At 34.4% G+C, this 13832-nt stretch overlaps 1 protein-coding gene and 1 long non-coding RNA gene across 4 annotated transcripts; one reads left to right on the top strand and one right to left on the bottom strand.

Moving 5' to 3' along the window:
• Nucleotides 1–1039: 1039 nt before the first annotated feature.
• LOC110750442 (Mo25 family protein) lies at nt 1040–5155 on the bottom strand. Its single transcript, XM_021950783.2, has 11 exons — nt 4872–5155; nt 4213–4377; nt 4015–4133; nt 3435–3509; nt 2904–2997; nt 2748–2807; nt 2362–2427; nt 2171–2269; nt 1902–1946; nt 1471–1573; nt 1040–1337 (listed from the first exon to the last, which is right to left on the bottom strand). Exons 1-11 carry the CDS (start codon nt 4992–4994, stop codon nt 1255–1257), a joined length of 1032 nt encoding a protein of 343 aa, XP_021806475.1. The 5' UTR covers nt 4995–5155; the 3' UTR covers nt 1040–1254.
• Nucleotides 5156–9117: 3962 nt separating this feature from the next.
• Nucleotides 9118–12888, top strand: LOC110750429 (uncharacterized). 3 transcript variants are annotated; one of them, XR_002525734.2, is made up of 7 exons: nt 9118–9210; nt 9309–9376; nt 9498–9626; nt 10731–10803; nt 11377–11552; nt 12229–12283; nt 12689–12888. It is a non-coding gene; the product is annotated as an uncharacterized LOC110750429 (long non-coding RNA). The 3 variants fall into 3 exon arrangements; XR_002525736.2 differs by having other exon boundaries at nt 9309–9393; XR_015834486.1 differs by having other exon boundaries at nt 9309–9397.
• The last annotated feature ends 944 nt before the right edge of the window (nt 12889–13832 follow it).

Below are 13832 nucleotides of genomic sequence, written 5' to 3'. Positions count from 1 at the left end.
CTTTATTTCTACTCTAATAAATATTAGCCCACTCCTAAAGCATATAGGAAATAATAACATCAATCCAAACCTATATAAATTCACTGGAAAAATCATTGTAAGTGCTTCAAATTGCCCCTTTACTCAACTGGTGTGCAGATTACCTTATTTTCATTTTCAACATTTAAGTAAATGTCTTTGTCATTTTACTTTCATTTATTTTTATATTACTCCATTTACTTAAGTTTACAATGTAAATAAGGAAGTACCCCCCATTTGGATTCAAATAAAAATACTAAAAAATCAAATTCTCACCAAATCAAAATATGAAAAATCGGTATTAGTGCAAAATACGATTTAGGCTAAAAATGATGGCTCATTAAGTCAATATATACTTCATATTAAAATCCCATAAAATCAAGTTTTCTTATTTGATGTGTAAGGAATAAAAGCCGCCAAAAATTATCTTGAGAAAATGAGTATTCCGAAAAACCATTTTTCATACTTAGTCAATATTGCACCTCCGCTAAAAAAATTTCTGGGTCCGCCAGTGGCTACACCCACAGAGAGCAAACATAAAAAAATTTCTTCTAGCCACCCAAAACACCATATTTGAATCTTGAGAGCTAAGAGGAAATAGCTCTCCTCCTCTAAAAAATTTACCAACCTATCTTCAGTAGGTTCTTCAATCTTGGTAAGTTTTTTTTATTTTATATATATTCAATTTCCAATTTTAATTGTTGTTGTTAAGTTTTTATGATTTAGGGTTAAGGTGAAAACTTTTGGAGACTGTTGATATATATTTTATTTTTGCAACTTGAATTATTAATTAGCATATATGATTTTTTTAAGTTGGACAATGTATTTGATTTGGTATTTATTTATATTTTGTACTTCTTTATGTTATATTTGCTTGTAACGTGGCCATGTTTGATTTATAAAATTTTATTTACATTTTTGTTTCAAGAGAAAAAAAAGGCTTATAATATATCTCATCTATAAAATAAAATATATATTTAGCCTACCCCTATAAAAATTCCTGGGTCCGCCATTGCGTGTATCAAAAGATTTTTTGTTTTTCTCTTTTAATTCAACAAAGATTACAAGGGCATACATTTCTTGATACACCCAACTCCCTGCTAGTGCATTGAAAGCATTATATTCTATGCATTGCTTTTCCCTTTTCTTGGAAAACTTGTCAGAAGATCATTGCAAAGCATGAAAGTTCAAAAACAGGATTTCAGAACAAACACAGCTAGGAGATGTGAGCTTGTATCAAAAATTAGATAGTTGGGCTACTCTTTCGATTTCCGCAATGATCAGCTCCTTTTCCTCTTCAAATTGCTCATCTTCATCACCTGGTAAAGCACTACAAATCATCAGGGACGAAATCAACGTGAAGTTTTCAATATTTTTGGAAGCACAATTCATTCTTTCACCCGCCAATTCCAGCAAAGAGTTACATGGCCAGAAAAGCAATGAGTTAACCACCTTTGCCAGCAGAGAGATTCTCAAGCAGCTCTCTCAACTTTTCATGGTTTTTAGCCAGGATAACCTTTACTTCCCGTGGCTTATTAGGATTAGCAACAAAGATCTGCATGTAGAACACAGAATAATGAATATGAAAAGTAACAAAAACTAAGTACCATGGAAGGAAACCTAAGCAATATCATTCATTGCTTTCATGAAGTGGACAAATGAGAAGTTATGGCATCAACGTCAGATTGCCAGCCAACACTTTTATAAACTCATGCACACTAAATAATAAGCATCTTGACATTGAGCGCACAATACCCCCCGCTGCATGCCGGTTCAAATAGTAGCCTACACAATGCACTCCATACTCAAATGACATACATAGAAGCACACACATCACACAGAGAGAGCAGGAGAAGGAGAAAAAAATGAGGGGAAGAAAGCACCTTAAAGATGTGGAAGGCAGAGATTTGGATGTTTTTGCTTGAATCCTAGTCATATGAAAACAAAAAACAACAGTAAACAACAGGTGAAAAGCACCTAGAAACAACAATAACACAATTCTCAATTTATCAAGTATATACCAAATGCCAAAAGTTGGTCGAATACAATGGTGTGTAACCAATAGCTAAGTATGCACATTTCAAAGTAGCACCCATAGGTTGGTCATATAAAGCAAAGTTCTAAAGAGTAATAACAACAAGAAACTCAATACCTTGAGCAATGTCATCATGACTTTCAAGTACCGAACTTCTAAAATGTAGCGCTTCATTATATGAGAATTTGGAGTCTCCAAAAGGAATTCGGAGAGAAGCTAAATCAATAAACAAATAATCCTTAGCATATCTCATTGATTAAAAGAACATTAGACAACAGAAGTCAAAAAGTTGGATAACCAGAACCGACCTTTAAAGATTGCCTCCTGGTCACATAATTAGGAGATGTCAGGAGTTTTTCATATAGATCAAAGAACTGGAACAACAATTTCTCATCAGATAGCTAAAAACAATATACACTACAAGTCTACCAATACAATAGTGAAGAAAGCTTTCTTCACAGCCTGCACAATGCAGGTGTACAAAATCAGGGTAAAAAACACAAGAACTTAATTTTGTCTCCAAAACAACAGATATTCAGATGGTGAAAGTGCCCTCCCAAGAGCATCTTCGGCAAGCAGATTTTGTAGGTTTAAATTATTCAATCAACATATACATATCAAAAAGTGATGCAGCTATGATTGCCACTGACTGGATTTGTACAGAAAAATACAGTAAGATAAAGAGTGAACAAACCTCATCATAGTGAGCAGTCAGAAATTCAGATACCACTGTTCCATGTTTAGTTAGTAGATCCTGCCAAATTCAGAGACAAATGAAAGAACAGATAGAGCCTTAAAAGTTCAGCAACACATAGAAAGGTCCAACATCAAAGAAGCTCATGATTCTAACCTTGAAGGTAGAGAACGCATCAGAAGCAACATCAAAGTTAGGCAACTCCACAAATTTAAAAAACAACACAAAGCTCGCAGACTCCAATATGTATCTGAAAAAATACTACAAAAATCAAACGTGTGAAACAAAAGAAACCTGTTTGCTAGCTAGAAGAAAATAGCAACATTCAAAAGTGGAAAAAAGCGCCAACGGGGTCTAGACAAGTGGTAAAGAGCCTCAACTTGAGGCCAGTGGTCTCAGGTTTGAACCCCCACAGCACCTTGGCACTGGCAGTGTGTGCGTGTGAGAATACCCCCTCCCCCTTCCTAACTTTGGCCAACAAAGAAAAAGAAGTGGAAAAAAGCAAACAAAAGAAGGTAGCAGCTCTATTAGTTTTTCTGAAAATTTCCTTTTTTGCCTTCATTCAAAATCTTCTGTAATGGAAAGTAACAGCAGAGCTCCTTTTACAACATAGGATCCACTTTAGCAAGATCACTACCGAACAAACAACAATTAGGGGGGAAAGGATGAGAAGTTTGAATGTCTTACTTTGCAAGTGTAGGGAATCTAATGCAATCCCTCAACATATTTCCACAATTCAAGGCAATTTCCTTGTTGTCATAGCTGCTCAAAAAAGAAACCAATAAGTGTCATGCCATACTAATCTATCAGTTAAAAAAGTACAAAGACATGTGTAGACCATTAAGACAATTTCCCATTGGTCATAGCTGCTGGCCAAATTTACACTAAGATGCATGCATGAGTCCATCATTCACTTGAAAGCAATAAAAAGCATCAAAATTTAAGTAAAGAAACTGCAAGTGTCAAAATTAGCAAGAATTTGGACAAGATCACTCCAGTTGCACAAATTGTTTTAAAAACAAAGATTATAATAGTCAAAATTGTGATGAAAAACATATGCACTCACGAAACAGGAAGTATAAGGTTAAGTAGCATCTGATAAACCACTGCTTACTGTAGTTTATTGCAAAGATGAACAACATGATGTCCGTAAGTTCATAATTGTAACATGACAGTAAACGAAGAGCACCAAACTGTGCCAAATGGAGAAAAGTAAAGGATCTATGTTTTAAACATAAGTATTCATGAAAGCATTAAATAACCTTACCACACGACAAGAAAGTCTAGTAACTCCAAATGGTTCTCAATGTATTCTGCGCAGCAATAAGTAGAGTCAACCTTTTGCTTCAATAATATGGACCAACAATGGACCAAATCTTTTCTTGCCTGTATAGAATACACTATATCATCTAGTGCAATCAATGCTTCATTGCCAGACAGTATGATACAAATGACCATAACTTACTTCCCATCCCAGTATAGGTAACTTGTGAATCAGAAGATCAAGAACACCCTCCTTACAAATTTCAAGAGCCAGCTGCGAAACTTGGTCCATATTTGGTTCGGTCTCCCCATCTCCAGAAACCATACACTTCATTGTCCCAAAATTCTTTTCAACTTCTTCCAAAGCCTATAATAAGCAAAGTAGCATCTTATAAAAGAACAAAAAAATTCAAATCATTAACTAAACAAAAGTTTCATAATATAGCCCCTAAAAAAACCATACTAGATTATGAATCTCACAAGTAGTGGTACCACTATAGACAAAGTTGGGGAAATGAAAGCCAGTAAATTTGCATACTCATGCACAATTCGCGACTTGAAAAGCACTTCCAAACTTACAGTTTTGCTTGCACTAATACCATCTAAAACTACCCCATTGGCAATTGCCTGTTGATAAGTGCAAAATGCTGACACAAGCACCCACAAAGCAAAGGCAAGCACACATTTTGCCCCAATAGTATAACAAAATTTGAAAATGTATGGAGGAACAAGAACATTTTCATAGCAAGAACGTGACTTTAGACATTGGAAAGGAAAATTGAGATGAAACATGGAATGAAAGCATGAAATTGGCGATGAAAATAGCGAAAACCCTAGAAGAAAAAAAAAAGAATCCAAGACCTTTTCGAGGGCTTTAACTTCGACGACGGTCTGGGTGTCGAGGGCCATGAGGCTGTCGTTGATGGCCTTCGCCACCTCCTGTGGAGTTTTGGGCCTCGACGGCTTGAAGAACGAGAACGACATGATCGATGCCGATCAATTTCTCTCTCCTCTCAGTCGAAGAATTGACGGAAATACAGCAAAGCTTTGTCGATGACGGTTCAGAAAAAGGCCAATCTTTTTGTCTCAGTGCAGATCCATCATCAACTTGCAGCTTCAATTAACTTTTTTTTTTCAGACAAATACAAATATTTATGGTTTTGCTTTTATGAGATAAAACGCGGGTATGGTAAGATGAAAGTGAAATAATGTCTACCTACTTTAGGAAAAGAATAAAGGAAAAAAAAATCTACCTTGTAACCTTAATTTCTAAATTAGGTATAAGTCTGAATAATGAGATAAATAAGTAATTGACATTTCTTATCTAATAATTGACAAATCCTCCTCTTCTATTGAGAGATATGATTGAATAATGTGTTAATGGGACAATAATCTAAACTTCATTGTCCAGTAACTAAAATGTGGTGTGATAGTGAAGGACCCATTAGTGTAGTGGTTTGGAGTAAATACTCCCTCAGAAAAGGATGCGAGTTCGAGTCCTAGCATATGTGTAGCCAGTGGCGAACCTATTAAGGCGCAAGGAGGTGCAGTTGCACCTCCCCTCACCGGAAAAACCATTGTATTTACTTTCATTTATTTTTATATTACTCCATTTACTTAAGATTACAATGTAAATAAAGAAGTATCCCCTATTTGGATTCAAATAATAGAAAATCAAATTCCCACCAAATCAAAATATGAAAAATCAGTTTTAGTGAAAAATACAATTTAGGCTAAAAATGATGGCTCATTAAGTCAATATATACTTCATACTAAAATCTCATAAAATCAAGTTTTCTTATTTGATGTGTAAGGAATAAAAGTCGCAAAAAATTATCTTGAGAAAATGATTATCCCAAAAAATCATTTTTCATACTTAGTCAATATTGCACCTCCGCTAAAAAATTTCTGGGTCCGCCAATGTGTGTAGCAGTGGCGGAACTGATCCCATGCTGACTCCACCCCTACTTTGTAGTGTGTGTGTGTGTGTGAATTTAGTATGCTATCGCATCTCTCAATAAAAAATGTCATTAAAAAAATTAGGGAAATTCACTATTATACCCAATATAGGAGCCCAAATTATTTAAAAAAAACCCTATATGAAATAGACTTTAGAAATACACCCAAAGTTCATTTACGACATAACAAAAAGTCTTTTAACTTCTTTTAAATTACAAAACTGCCATTGATTTCTTAAAACAAACTCAACCCCAAAACCTCATAAAAAAGCCCAAAACACTCAATAGGGCATCAAAGTAATTTAATAATCAAAATTAAATTCAATAGGGTCAACTATCATTTTTTGGATTTTTTTTGAGTTTGTTTATAGAAATTAAATGGTGTGGGGTTTATTTATAGTTTTAGTGCTAAGAATGAGTATATAACTAAATATCTCAAAAAATTATGGTATGCTAATTATGATAAATTAAACAAAAGTCTACACTAAGGCGGAAGATAAATTATGAAAACCTTAACCCTTTTTTCACAATGGAGGAATCAAAACCCTTAACCAAACCACCAATAAACTTTTAGTCTAGTACTATTCTCCCCAATGCTTAGAGAATTTATTTTTTACACGTTAATGACTTTTAACCTCCGTTTTTAGAATTTAGAAACACGATCACTTGTGTGCCCCTTAAATAATGCTCAAAATCACTCATGACATGTAAATAAAATGACACTAGAATTCCATGAAGCAATACACAAGACCTTACAAGCCATACTTAAACCACCATCGAGTGATTAAAATTCTCAAGTACATGCTTAAATTCTTCTTCGAGTATAATATATATTCATATTAGAATGTCCAAGAATGGACCCACAGTGAGGTCAATGGAGTCAAATGACCCTATAGACTCCATGGAAATAAGCTTAGAGATCCACTTGAGCTGATTGTGCGACCTCCATGAAGTACCCTTCACCTATTTGATATTTGGCCTGAAGGAATGGCCTACTGCGTTTTTTTTAAACACGCTGGGCAAAATGACTTCGTTTTCACCCAATGAATTTTTTTTTTTAAAATGACCTAGCCAAAACGACGTTGTTTTGGTCCATGTCTTTTAAAAAAAGTAAAACAATCCCCAACTATTCCAAAACCCCTCCACCCGATCACAGCCACTCCAAAACCCCAATTCTTTTCTTCTCAACCCTAAATCCCCAATCTCCTCACCCCTCTTAAACCTTTAACCCCCATCTCCCCCATTGCCGTTGTTGCCGCAGGAAAAAGCTTGTTGTCGTGTCCACCACCTCACAATTCAAGTAAATTCTAACTCTAAGCCTAAATTAATTGAATTGAATTTGAATTTATTATTTTATTATATTGTTTTGATTTATTGGATGTTTCATTTATAAATTTTTTGTGGTTAATTGGTATAAATTTGGTGTTCTCTTTAATTGATGTGAGTTATTAGTTTGATTAATTTATGTTTGAGTCCGAATGATTCATTTGTAGCTTTTGATAAACAAAAGCTACTTCGTCTTGCTCAATTATCCTCAAGACTTTTCGGATGAGGATCTTTTAGCACTTGAAGATCAACTTGAGTTTTATATTCATCATGTGCGTTCGAATAGTGATTTCTTTGAATTGTAAGGGATTGGCGGTCTTGTAAAAACAATGGTGGAGATAAGGATGCATCAAACATTCAATTATGTGTATTTGCTTATTACATTGGCTTTAGTTTTACCAGTTGCAACTGCTTCAGTCGAGAAGGCATTTACCGTCATGAATATTATTAAGGGTCCACTTCGGAACAAAATGGGAGATCAATGGTTGAATCATAGCTTGCTTGTTTATGTTGAGAAGGATGTTTTTGCTTATATTGAAAATGAAGCTATAATGCTACGTTTTCAAAATATGAAATGTCATCATGGACAATTGTAGCTTGTAATGTTGTTTTTGACATGAATTATGAATTAACGCACTATAGTTTCATTTTCAATGTTATTTTAATCTTAAAAAAATTTGGAGCTTTTACACTATGACCCTATGAGATAAGATTCCTGAATCTGTCACCGCATATATCATATCCTTTTCATTATCGAGTCAAGAAATGACAAATCCAAACTCACTAACCTTGTATTAGATCAAATTATGCTATAATGTCATGTTCAAAATGCCATTCCTAAAATTGTGATTGCCATAACTAAAATGTGTTAATGGGACAATAATCTTAACTTCATTGTCTAGTAACTAAAATGTGGTGTGATAGTGAAGAATCCACTAGTGTAGTGGTTTGGAGTAAATACTCCCTCAAGAAAGGTCGAGGGTTCGAGTCTTAGCATATGTGTAGCAGTGGTGGAACTGGTCCCATGCCTCCGCCCCTGCTGTGTAGTGTGTATGTGTGTGTGTGTATGTGAATTTAGTATGTTATCGCATCTCTCAATAATAATAAAAATGTCATAAAAAAATTATGGTTTGCTAATTATCTATATATATAAAGCAAAAGGTAGAAAATGGTGAAATATTCAAAAATTCCGAAAATATCCTTGGTAAACTCAAATTTTAAAATGCACCGATTTTAATTAAAGCAGGTATAATTGTAAAAGAACAATTACGCAGAACTTTAAAAAAAATAAAAAGAAAAGAAAAAAAGGTGCAGACCCCACTCCAGAGCAGTTTCTTCTGGCACGTTTTATTGAAAAAGGATGAAAGCAAAACTGAAACCGTCCAAAACCCACCATGGCCCTCAGAGCCATTCCAGCGAGGGGCTGACTGAGCCCAAGGCTGGGGGGAGAAAAACCAAAAAATCACGTTCCAGCGGTCAGCTGAGGCCCAGGCAGGGTGTGGGGCCCAGCAAGTCGGGCTGGCCCGAAGGCCAGTTCAGCCCCAGGTCCAAAACGAGGGCTGCTGACGTCAGCAACAATTTTTTTTATTAAAAAAATTGAAAAAAAAAATTTCAGATTTTTTAAAAATAAATACTTAGTCATATTTTTCACTTCCCACACCAAAAATCTTTTAAAAAAATTTTGTCCAAATTAATTATTAAGGTGAAAAAACAAAAAAAATGAATAGTAATTGCCCTTAGCTATGTCAACGGGTGGAAATACAAAATATACTATTTGCAAGGGCAACTACTATTCACGTGAATAGTGGCTGCCCATGGTAAGGGGTAAATGGAACTGCTCTCAAACTTGGAAATGCATTTCCTCCCCTCCCATGTTTCGCAGGGCAAGAATCCTTATCTACTCACTGCATAAAAAGGTTTGAGGTTTTTTTTTTTTTTTCTAGGTTTGTTTCTTCATTTGTGATGTCGAAAATTGAGAAGTAAATCATAAATTGAGTTTGGTTTGTTGTTACAGGGAGGAAGATTGAAGGAAAAAGAACTGGAGCAATCAATATTGGAACCCCCAGTCTTCTCATCAATCTGGTAGTTCATGTCTTTGTGTGGGTGATTTTCTCTTTGCCTGTGTTTATTCCAGAAAATTGGTATAAAATTATGCTATGATTTTGTGTACTTATTTTCGTTTTTTATTTTTGTGAATTTTCAGTATTTGTAAGATGTTGCAGTGTATGAGAGAGTCAAGAAAATTATGGTTTGATGTTGTTAAAACCGATTCGACGTTTACTCAGATTCTAAATCAGACGGTCCATCTCGCATCACCAACCCTCAGTCTCAGGTGATATGACGCCCTGCCTCTGCTTCTTTCATATTTGAACTGTTTCCTCTATAAGGGTTTAGTTAGATTATTCACTTGCATATATTCAGCTTAGCATTCCAAGTGTTTGTTAAAATGCGAAAGTTGATTTTAGTTTGAACGCTTTGTTGGTTGGCTTTATTTTGTATTATCTAATTTAGCTTTGTAAATAAGAATTGGGAAATGAAGAGAAATGAGAAAAGCTTAGTTCTTTATAATAAAACTAATTTCAATGAATGCAACAACCTCATAGTGAGGGTGAAAATGAAATTAGAAGTGAGAACAGTGAAGAGATTTGGTGAAAATTGTAAGATTTTTTAGTGTTGGTGAAATTTTTTCTTTTTAGTTCTTTTTCTTTGTTATATTGACTTTTTGAAGAATAGTTTCATGTATGAGTATGCCATGCTTCAGGATGCCAGGTATGGTCAAGTTTTCATGTGTTTAGGCTTGCACAAAACTCAAGTATTTCTTCCTAGGATTCATGTTATATGGATATTAGCCTCTCACCCTGTGCTTTGCATGCTTGAGGCCTTTTCAACAGAACCAAAGTTTGAGAAAACTGTTGGAATCATTGGAGTGGGGAATAAATTTTAAAACTCAATGGTGCGTGTAAGTTTGATTTCACTATTATGTTTTTGGCCGCCTTTATATTATTGTATGGTTTCTGAGAAAAGGGATCAAATGTGAAAAAAAAACAATTTTTAGTTTTAGTTATCTGATAACCATTTCCCTTTCTCTTTAGTTTTAATCCGTATAGGGCAGCAGTTCCGTTCAGTTTTTTTTAGGCTCTCATCTTCTTCTTCTTCACTTTTTGGGGTCCAGTCATTAGTTCAAGAACTCGGAAGTCCAGAATTGCTTCAATGACTCCGGTTCCATGCTTTCTGTTTAATAATCTTCAATCTGCAGAGCATCAATTCTTTAAATGCTACGAATCTCTCTCTCACACAAAGCTATCCCTAATTTATGTTTGATTGACTGAAACTTTGGCTAGGGTCTAGGTCTGTGTTTATGTTTGTGTTTGTGTTTGTAATTATTTATGTGTTTGACTTATGAAATTAAAAGGTCTTTGGAATTTTATCTCAACAGATGGAATCGCCTCTCACCTCGCACTCTCTGACGCATAAGGGTTCCATAAGAAGCAGAGGAAACTATATTTAAGGTTAATGATTCTTTATTTCGTTATATTTTGTATTTTAAGTTTCCAATCAGCATACATTAGTTTAGTTGGAAGATGATTTTTTCCTATTGGGTTCTCTCAAAAGTTGTCCATTATTATACAATCCCTTTTTTCCCCCAAAATTAGACTTTTTAATATTGGCTTTACTGTAACTAGGTGTTTTGTTATCTGCTGATAATTTGGGCCTCCAAATGTGCCTAACAAAGCCATGGCTTTATTTCTCTACGTTCATGTGTTAGTGAGAATCCACGATCTCTATTTTTGTCTTTCTGGAAGACGCAGGTGACAAAGGAAAAAGAAAGCAAACAAATCACCCCTTGGGATACTTTTGGGTTGTTTCTGACTGGAATTGGGTGTTGGTTTACATTTGTTATTTGTTTACACTATCACTATTAGTTTCTTCTTTCTTTATGTTTATTTTTTGTTAAGCATCCAGGTCATTCTAGATCCAGATTCAGTTTCATATTGATGTAAAGTGTCCAGTTCAGGCATCAACTTCTATTTTTTATGTTACGAATAAGATTATGCTTTGATTTTTTCTTCTTTTTATCTCAGATGATTATTTTTGATAAAGGAATTAAAAGCAAAATGAGGATCAGAGTTGGAGGGAGTTCAAGAGTAACATGAAAGCAAAACAAAAGGGAAGCATCATGGTGAGTAAACATAGGCACCGATCATGACTTCTTTGAGCAGTGAACCAAAGTTGCTCTTCTTCGTGGACAAGTCCAAAGGTACCTCATTCATACCTTTGTTTTTTGGTTTTTTGTTTCGAGTGACATAATTGTCTTTTTTCGCTTTCAGTAATTCAATTGCTTCTGTACATCAAATCCCAATTTCAGTTCAACTGCCAGAATTAGGTTTTTTGAGTTTAGATAAGGTTGCTTTGTGTAATCCCTCTAATTTTACATTTGTATTGTTATGAATTTCTGATTTTAGTTTTGGAATAGATTTATTTATTTATTACCATTTATTGTTTCGTATGAAAGGGTCTTACGCCAATGTACAAGTTTATAACAATACGTTTTGAAGTTTTTGAAGTTCACATTCCATCAGCAGCTAATGCAGATGGGGTTGTGGATTTAATTTATGGGATAATTTGTGTAGCCTGTAATCATTGAGAATGTTTTGTTTATGGCATTTTTTAATGGGTTTTATTTTTCGTTTGGTAGAATGCATTTTATTGTGGTTTCAGTGTTTAGGGTGACAGAGTGGTGGAAATGCAGATGGGGGTGTGGGTATTTTGGCTATGTTAAAAGGAAATTGCAGGTTTATGGTTTGGTTTAAACAATTGTGTGGCTGTGTGTTCGCTTTAGGTGAAGGTGTCGTGATGCAAAGGAAACTATGTTTCTAGGTTTAAATTCTGTGTTTCTATGTACTAATTGGGCGATTTCTCAATGTTTCTATTAGGTTATTTCATATGGATGCTAGAAGGGACATAATTTGCTGTGGTGGCAGTTACACTGTGAGCTTTTCTCATTCTTCCTGTCAAAATTTATATAAACTGTGTAATTTGCTTTCTGAAAACTGCTTTTGTCACTAATGATATTTATATGGATGCTAGAAGTTTTGGTGAAAATTAAAGTTTGTTGAATTCACTGTTTCAAGAATGTCATCTCTCATTTATAGCAGTTGCTGTATCTGGGAATGTCATTTATGTATCTTTAAAGTTGTTGGCTTTGAATAAACCAAACACTTGAAGGGCTAATCTGTTTTAGTATTTGAAGGGCATGGTGAAGCTGATAATAACACATCCATAATGAGACACTGCAATAGACTTATTCCGAAACATAAGTCTATTGTTTTAGTATAATTAATATCTTGCTTCATATTAAGTTTTTTCTTTTTCTTTTCTTTTTTGTAAATGCAGATCCAATTTGCTGCATGAGGCTTCCAAAGAAGATAGCAGCAGGAGGAGGTTAATGTACAAGCAGTAGCTAAAAGGATTTTAATTGTCATGAATTTTTTGTTTTTTGTTTTCATTTTTCAAAGGTTGCAATACTAGCTTCAATTACTATATTTTGGTGTAACGAGTTTTGTTTTAAATAAAGACTTATTCAATTGCATCTATTCCAAATTCGGTTCAATGGTTAACTATGATAATTGTTATCAATAAATACAAAGAGGAATTTAAATTAGTTCTTGCATTTGTTTTAAATTCTTTTCAATACAATCAACTATGATAATTGATTTATTTTTATAAAGGTTATCAATGAATACAATACAACATACTAGCCTCCTTGCACGCGCTTCCGCGCGTGCGAGAGGCTGTTTTTTAATCACGCGCGCTACACGTGACTTACATAGTTTTGCAAATATTTTTTCGCGATTGTATTTATATAGATGTCCGTTTCAACAATTTCATATTTTAATTGTGTGCGTCTGATAAATCGTCTTAAAATTTTTCTTTTATTGCCCGTATTTTTCTAGATGTCCATCTCATTAGACTAGCCTCTCTGCACACGCTTCCGCATGTGCGAGAGACTTTTTTTTAATCATGCGCGCTACGCGTGACTTACAAAGTTTAGTTTTAATTTTTTTGCAATTGTATTTTGCTAGATGCCTATATCAACAATTTTAATTTTTTATCGCCCTTATTTTTTTAGATGCCCGTCTCAAGAATTCACACGCTATAAAAGAAAAAAAAAATTGTTGAGATGGGCATCTAGAAAAATAAGGGTGATAAAAAATTAAAATTGTTGATATAGGCATCTAGCAAAATACAATTGCAAAAAAATTAAAACTAAAACTTTGTAAGTCAAGCGTAGCACGCATGATTAAAAAAAAGCCCCTCGCACGCGCGGAAGCGTGTGCAAAGAGGCTAGTGATAAATTAAACAAAAGTCCACACTAAGGTGTAAGATAAATTATGAAAACCTGAACCCTTTTTTCACAATGGAGGAATCAAAACCCTTAACCAAACCACCAATAAACTTTTAGTCTAGTACTATTCTCCCCAATGCTTAGAAAATGTATTTTTTACATGTTAATGACTTTTAACCTCCGTTTTTAGAA

This window comes from Prunus avium, chromosome 1, assembly GCF_965620075.1.
Source record: "Prunus avium chromosome 1, drPruAviu1.hap1.1, whole genome shotgun sequence".
NCBI lineage: Eukaryota > Viridiplantae > Streptophyta > Magnoliopsida > Rosales > Rosaceae > Prunus > Prunus avium.
The sequence above is the reverse complement of the archived record's forward strand: the minus strand, read 5'-3'. Positions and strand labels throughout refer to the sequence as shown.

Excerpts from the sequence above, each read along its gene's own strand:
- LOC110750442 (XM_021950783.2), bottom strand. The coding sequence starts at position 4,994 with ATGTCGTTCTCGTTCTTCAAGCCGTCGAGGCCCAAAACTCCACAGGAG. Across the intron at positions 1,574-1,901 it reads CTGCCTTCCACATCTTTAAG|ATCTTTGTTGCTAATCCTAA; the intron begins GTGCTTTCTTCC and ends TTCTACATGCAG. Across the intron at positions 1,338-1,470 it reads GAATCTCTCTGCTGGCAAAG|GTGATGAAGATGAGCAATTT; the intron begins GTGGTTAACTCA and ends GTGCTTTACCAG.